Raw genomic sequence first — 7,870 nt, forward strand, 5'->3', positions numbered from 1 at the left:
CTTCCATGTATCTCTCCAGTCTTTTAACACGCTACAATCCGTCACACTCCCTGAGATCTCAAAACTCTGGGCTTCTAGTAGTTCCTAGAATAGCAAAGTCCACTAAAGGTGGTAGAGCATTTTTACATTTAGCTCCCAAACTTTGGAATAGACTTTCTGACATTGTTCGGGGTTCAGACACACTCACCCAGTTTGAGTGTAGATTAAAAACATATCTTTTTGGCAAAGCCTACACATAACACATCTCACAAAATAACCTTGTCCTTCAGAACATCTGATCACATGCACATTATCAACTTGTGCTGTTAATATCATGAACAGCAGCTACGCTAATTGCTCTCCACTGCTTCTCTTTCTCTCCCCATCCCGAGGCTTCCTAAGGTTTGGCCAGCTCCAGTCACGTCCCACCTCATGATGATAATGGACTTTAAAGAAGTAGATGCCGAACTCACAAACATCCTAAACCATCTAGAGACGTACCAGTGCCAATTGGATCCCACTACATGTGTGGAGTTTTGTCATTGGACCTCCTGGAGTGTTTAAAGGCTCTGGCATGGAAAAGCTGTTGCTGGATCTGTGATGATCACAAATGTTGAGCTCAGTAGCTTCCATTTTTTTACCAAAGACTGTAGAAAGTACATTTACTTATAATCTTATACTCCAGTACTCATGTTAGTTCTCTCTCTTCAGTGTTCTGTATTGCTGAAAGATTTATGATCAAACTCTTGATGTCACCTAAATGAGGATGGGTTCCCTTTTGAGTCTGGTTCCTCTCAAGGTTTCTTCCTCATAACATTTAAGGGAGTTTTTCCTTGCCACAGTCGCCATGGCTGCTCATCAGGGATAAATGCACACCATTCACCTTGACTGTTGATTTCTGTAAAGCTGCTTTGAGACAATGTCTGTTGTGAAAAGCGCTATAGAAATAAACTTGACTTGACGAGCACACCGCAACACAACATTTAAAACTGAATGCCTCAGCAATTTACAATAATGACACAATTAATGCTGATGATGGTTCAGAGCGTTTTACATATCCACTGATGTGCCTTGCTTTTTCATCTAAAGCTTGTACTTTCTGAAATGACACGTTCTGCATTTCAGTGTTGGATAAATTGTATTCAAATTATTCAGCGTCAGGGCAAACACGAATAGTAATTAGATTAATCACTGGAATGAGTAAACCAATTAAAAACAGATAAAACAACCCTGATTAGGTGATTGTGTCTGAGGATAGTGTTACATCGACCAGCTTATCTGCGTACATGATCAAAAAACATGAAATAAAAATTTAATTTCATTTATTCCTATATTAGATTTTTATTTATTTATTCAGTGCTTGTTTATAATACATTTATTTAGCTGCACAAATGTACAATTTTAATAGACTGAGACAATCGAGTTATGTTGAGCTATATTTTCCTCTCTTTGTGTAAAGAGTTGACTCTGTTAGTCAAGCACTGACTACTTTTTAAACTTTTTTCTATCCTTTTTTTTATTAACATGTGTCTCTAAATGGTTTCTTTTTATCATTCATTTATACAACTGCTTACTTAGTAAATTTGCCTCTGCACAATGACCAAATTCAAGCTTGTGACATACCTTAGTTATACTTTGTTATATTTTTAAATAAAAATGAGTGTTTTGATCTTAAATAATTATCTGCCAAATCACAAAAGCAGATTTTGAAGCAGTAATTTTAAAGACTATCTGAATTTTAGTTTTTTTGCATTTTTGATGTAATCTATCCAGCACAAATAAAATACTAAAATATACAGAGTACCAAAATATATAGTCCAAAAATGCCAAAAGAGCATAGTCTGAATCATTTTTGTTAAGAACATATCAATTCAGTAGGACTTCCAATTGTAGTGGCTTATCAGGTAATCCTTTGCCATCCTGTTTTTCCCACCTGGTTGGTTTAGGGAATCTATTTTAAGACTTCATATTCTTGCACCTGTCTGGTGGAGGAATCTACCAATCAAATCCACAAAGACTTCCTGCAGGTTTAAAGCTCACTGTGTCAGCCATCTACCAAAACTCAGTTTCCATTTACAGCGAATATCATTGTAATATCTGTAATTATTCAGAATTATAAATAGATATGATGTGAAAAGCGTGTCATTATTTAGGTCTAAACTAAGTTTTCTTCATACACGTCATCAGCACATCCCTGATCTTTAAAAGAAAAGTGAGGCAGTTGATCGGAGCTCATGCTATCTGTCGTTTGAAAATGGCTTTTCCTGCTGGTTGATGTGGAAAAAGATTACCCTCTGCCATTAGTTTTTTGTCTGGTTTGAGTAATAAAACAGAAATTCCAGCAGGCCAAAAATAAAGGTCCAATTAAACACACATGGTTCTCACATTAGTAAAGTTTTACCAAACTTGTTCATTCTAGTTTCATACTGTTCATAGATTAAAAATGTATCTATAAGCTATTTTAGGATAAGAGTGGACTGGATTTCTTTAAATCAAGCTGACAGTTTTATAAGTCTATATAAAAGACAATTATATTTCTATTTCTTGGTGGGATCTAATCACTCTGGAATCTAAAGACACACAGGGCTGGAAACAAACTGTACAATCACTAAGTAATATCATGTACATGATACATAGCCAAAGAACAACAACTTTTAGGTGATGATGAGATTTTATAATTCATAATGAAAAAGCATTTACATATCCATAAGTATGTTGTATCACAAAAATGACCATATAAGACATAGTGTAGATTATCATTCACAGATTACCACTGATTACATGTGCATTAAAAGAGAAAGTAGCTATTGTGTTCTTTAACGAGCTTATTTATGGCAAAAACGCCCACGTTATATATTAAAATCAGACATGGGAAGAAGAAAATAGACGGATGGCTGGAACCATCAGGTTTACTCTAAAACTTAACACAGCTGTTTACCCCACCATAAAAGGGAAGGAAACAATCACATCTTAGATAAGTGCTTCTTTAATGATGAAAATTGTATAAGGAACCCTCAGGAGGAGGGTGTGTGTTTGTGTGTGTGTGTGTGTGTGTGTGTGTGTGTGTGTGTGTGTGTGTGTGTGTGTGTGAGAGAGTGAGAGAGAGAGAGAGAGAGAGAGAGAGAGAGAGAGAGAGAGAGATAGAAAGAGAGAGAGAAAAAATTGCATGCATACACTCTCAAGGCACACACCAGAGCTGCACACTGCGGAGAATCTGCAAATCCTCACCACAATTTGAATTCATTTCATCTTAAAAACCTCCAGAGTTTTTCTTCACTTTTACCTCTGAAGAATCACTGTTTCTTTGGGAGACGGATATAAATTTTAGAGTTGGGATGTTCAGCAAATTGTTTGGGAGTCAAACGCATACCAGGACGTCTCCTGGAAAGCTGAGCCGGTAACATTTATACATCTATTATCATTAATACTGAGTGTTTTCTGACCTGACTCTGATGTACATTCTGCTTTCATGCTGGATAATTATAAGACTTTTATCTGAGGTCCTCACATCACAGGTGATATCTCTGTCTTGTGGACTGAAATGTAATTGAAATTGTAAATTGTCATTATCTACGTCTTCATATACAATGCTTTTATTGGCAAGGCTTCTTCCACACCCTTGTCACTCTTTTCTTTAGTAAACTGCTGCATGTTAATCTTGGCTATGGGGACACATTTGAACAACTCGGATGTATTCGTCAACGCATCTCTGTCATTTTCCGAGACCCTTGAATCTTCTCAGGACTCCTTAATAATGTTTCTCCTAGGTTCAGTGCTTATTACAATGTTTCTAGTAGGTATTGCTGGAAACGTGTATACCCTGGTGATAATGAACATTGCGATACGAGTAACAGGTACTATGTATATCTACATCGTGAACTTGGCTTTGGCTGACCTGCTGTACCTGTGCACTATTCCGTTTGTGGTGTGCACCTACTTTGTCAAGGACTGGTACTTCGGTGACATTGGCTGCCGTGTGCTCTTTAGCCTTGACTTCCTCACAATGCACGCCAGCATCTTTATTTTGACCGTGATGAGCACCGAGCGCTATGTGGCCGTCCTCAAACCGCTGGACACCTTCACCCGTTCAAGGCATTACAGGAGAGCCGTCACCTGCATCGTCTGGGTCATCTCGTTCGCTCTTTCACTCCCCACCATGATCATGATCGAGCTGAGGACGAGCATCCGGGATGGGGTCGAGAAGCATATATGCCATCCCACCTGGCAGATGCCTGCTTACAAAGCCTACCTGACCGTCCTCTTTAACACATGTATCTTAGCTCCTGGATGTGTCATTGGCTACCTCTATCTCAAGTTAGCAAAGACTTACTGGACGTCACAAACTGACCTGTTGTCTTCCTCCAAAGCAACGAGCGGGACTAAATGCCTTAAACAGAAAGTCCTATACATGATTTTTGGAATAGTTCTTACATATTGGGCATGTTTTGTACCTTTTTGGATATGGCAACTGCTCAGTGTTTATTACTTTGAACATGGGACACTCTCTCATAACACAATGGTGTGTGTGAACTTCATCGTGACGTGTCTGGCATACAGCAACAGCTGCATCAACCCTTTCCTGTACACGCTGCTGACCAGGAACTACCAGGAGTATGTGCGAGACAGGCAGAAGAGTGGTACTGTGTTTAAAAGGAGATTCCATCGCTCATCTCAAAGATCTGTGTCATCTGGAAGTCACCAGTTTACACTTTAAGCATTTTGGGATTCTGGGGGCCAAATGTGTAAGATTTTTAATGTGCTGCTCTTATGCAAAAGAACCTTATTCATATCAGTGGCGACATTTCGATTTTCAGAAAAACAGAGATGACATTTTTGAACGGAAATTTAAAATAGCAACAAAAAAATCCCTTTTCTGGATCAACCACATGAAATAATAAGAGTATTCTGTAGAAATAAAAGTTTAGGTGTGATATTGATGAGATTAAAAAGAAAATCAAAACAATTTCTTTTCTGGAATGATATTTATAAGTGCAATCAGAAAAATAGGTTGCTTTGCTTTTAGAACTTGCCTGGGAATACACAACATAAACGTATACTAAAATGAATGTGAATGAATGAACATTAATGTGTACTGGTGAAGTCGTGTTTTTGGGAACTTCACTGCAAAATATGGCATTTTTACAAATATAAATATCAAGTATATAGGCGGATTAATCCACTATTTCCTATTATAATATTATAACAAACTAAATATACTAAATCCTATTATTAAAACTTTGTCATTTGTACTCATATCAAAGGTGAAAAGGGACATGTTCTACTGCAAGATATATGTAGAAATACAAGCTGAAATGAATAATAATGAGTCCAGAATTAGGTTGAATAAATTTATATTAAATTCGAGTATTTTCTAGATATTTTACTTGCTAAGATCACTTTTTGTGCTTCTTTACATGCTTTCATTCTACCCAAAATGACAAATTATTAAATATGCCTACTTTTTTGTTGATTTTAGAGGATTTAAAGCCTCTAATAAGCCTTCAATTGACTGCGGTTCTTGTGACAATAACAATGTCAAATCTGTATACTACTGTCACACAACCTCCAGATATACAAATTACCATAATGGCCTTATATTTTCATTACCTGCAGCTTGTGTAAGAGTTGTGAACAGAAAATATAGTTTTGTTCAAAATAACAAAAAAAAAAAATCCAAGATGGTAAAGGATTTTTTTCTTTTTTTTTTTTCTTTTTTATAAAAGATTCTCAAATAAGATGCAATAATTTTTTTTTCACAAAGAAGGGGGCAATTGTTTGACAGGTTATAGTCAACTGTACTGAAAGAACAGAGAGAGTTATAGAAGCACCACATACTTCAACACACTTCAACATCACTATTTAGATTAGATTAGATTAGATTAGATTAGATTAGATTAGATTAGATTAGATTCAACTTTATTGTCATTAAACATGTACAAGTACAAGGCAACGAAATGCAGTTTAGGTCTAATCAGAAGTGCAAAAGCAGCAAGTGCAGGATATACAGTGTTTACATGAGTTACATAAATGTATTTAAATAAAATAAAATTTTGAGCTATTAAAGGACTTAATTTATAAAAAAATTATATTAAAAATAACTAAAGTATTCTATAAATAAACTAATAAAAACATATATTAATAGTAACATCAATCACAATTTGTTACTACAGAGGATTAAAAAATACACCACTTCACTTCTCTATAAAAAAAACTTGTTAATTTATAAAACAATGTGTTGGTTATTAAAGCAGACTGGGAAAAAACTTGTACATTTTTAAAATATATATTTATATATCTAATTAGTGAGCTGTGGTGTCGGTGGTTTTGATGTTTCATGTGATAATGGGTTTAGCATGTTTCTTTTTTTTTCTTTTTTTTATAGCGCTGTTACAATAATGTGCTTTTAAAATGTTTAATATTTCCTCGTGTTCTTTACCACACACATGTTTATTGCAGTTTGTTCTGTATGTATGAACACAAACCTTTCAAGACTTCAGAATAAAATCCGAGGATATATGGCTGTAACTTTAATGTTGTCAAATACATTTAGTTTTTTTCTTAAATCCTTTTCCGTATCTAAGACATTCAGTGTTGCGTAAAGAAAATATGAAGTAATATATATATATAAAAATCGTTTTAAAGCTGTTTCATCTTCTTGACTAATGTACTGTACATTGTTTAAGAAGTGCTGTAATGCTTTTTAAGTATAAAAAAGAAGAAAGAAGATCCTTGTTCCTATCTCATTCTGTTGAACAGATTTTGTTGGAAAACATTTCAAAGTGTTTTGTCAGTGATTTTGTTTTTGTGTACTTGACTGAGCATAGCAGAGCAGCGAGCCACGGAGATTCGGATTGGTAACAGGCTCTGGTTTACACGTAATCAAGATTGTAGCTTTCGTTCAAAAAAATTTACACTAATGAACATCTATTTAATAAAGAAAATAAATAAATAAATGTAAAAATGTAAATATATATATATATATATATATATATATATATATATATATATATATATATATATATATATATACATACACACTATTTGTGCGTTCTACACTCTGATTGGTAAGAATGTTTATGCACTAATTCTAAGACATTATAACTTCTATAGTAACAACAAAGTCATACGGACTTTATGGCTCTGTGTGAAGATTTTTATGCAGTATGTTGAAGAAAATGTACAATCATTCATATGCTGAAATGAACTTTAATGGAAGAAATTCTTCAGTTCTTCAAGTTTCTAGTTTCTTAGCAACGTGGCGTGCTGTTAGGGTTTTGGGTTTTTTTTTATTTTATTTTGTTTTGTTTTGTTAACTTCAGGAGAGAGAAAAAACAGGGACTGGTGAGATAACACGATTAAAGCTGCTGAAAAGTAATTGATAAATAAAAATCATTTACATGTAACAGTAATGTCTGCAAAGGGTGTAAACAGAATGAAAACTTTCAGAAACGTAAAAGAATCAACTATGAGGTTGTAACAGTAACTCTGCTTTGCCTCAGGCCACATCACACCAACCTTAATATTAATATAAACTAATAATTATTTGAAAATATTGAGTGAGTGTGTAAGTGAGTGAGTGTGTGAGTGAGTGAGTGAGTGAGTGAGTGAGTGAATGATTAAGTGAATATGTGAGTGAGTAAATGAGTGAGTGAATGATTAAGTGAATGGTTAAGTTAATAAGTGAGTGAGTGAGTAAGTGAGTGAATGAATGTATATAATCTAGTTACTGACTAAATAAGTGAGTAAGTTAATGAGGAAGAAAGTGAGTAAGTAATTGAATGAACGAATGAATAAGTGACAGGGTGATTGGATGAATGACTTAGTGATTGACTAATTGAACGAGTGAATAAACATGTGAATGAGTAAATGATTTACATTATGATTGAGTGAG

At 34.7% G+C, this 7,870-nt stretch overlaps 1 protein-coding gene across 1 annotated transcript; it reads left to right on the plus strand.

Annotated features, from left to right (window-relative positions):
- Positions 1-3,167: 3,167 nt before the first annotated feature.
- Positions 3,168-6,697, plus strand: uts2r5 (urotensin-2 receptor 5). Its single transcript, XM_046834388.1, has 2 exons — positions 3,168-3,376; positions 3,618-6,697. The coding sequence occupies exon 2, from the start codon at positions 3,629-3,631 to the stop codon at positions 4,691-4,693; it is 1,065 nt and encodes a 354-aa protein (XP_046690344.1). The 5' UTR covers positions 3,168-3,376; positions 3,618-3,628; the 3' UTR covers positions 4,694-6,697.
- Positions 6,698-7,870: the final 1,173 nt, after the last annotated feature.

This window comes from Silurus meridionalis, chromosome 22 (genome assembly GCF_014805685.1).
Source record: "Silurus meridionalis isolate SWU-2019-XX chromosome 22, ASM1480568v1, whole genome shotgun sequence".
Taxonomy (NCBI): Eukaryota; Metazoa; Chordata; class Actinopteri; order Siluriformes; family Siluridae; genus Silurus; species Silurus meridionalis.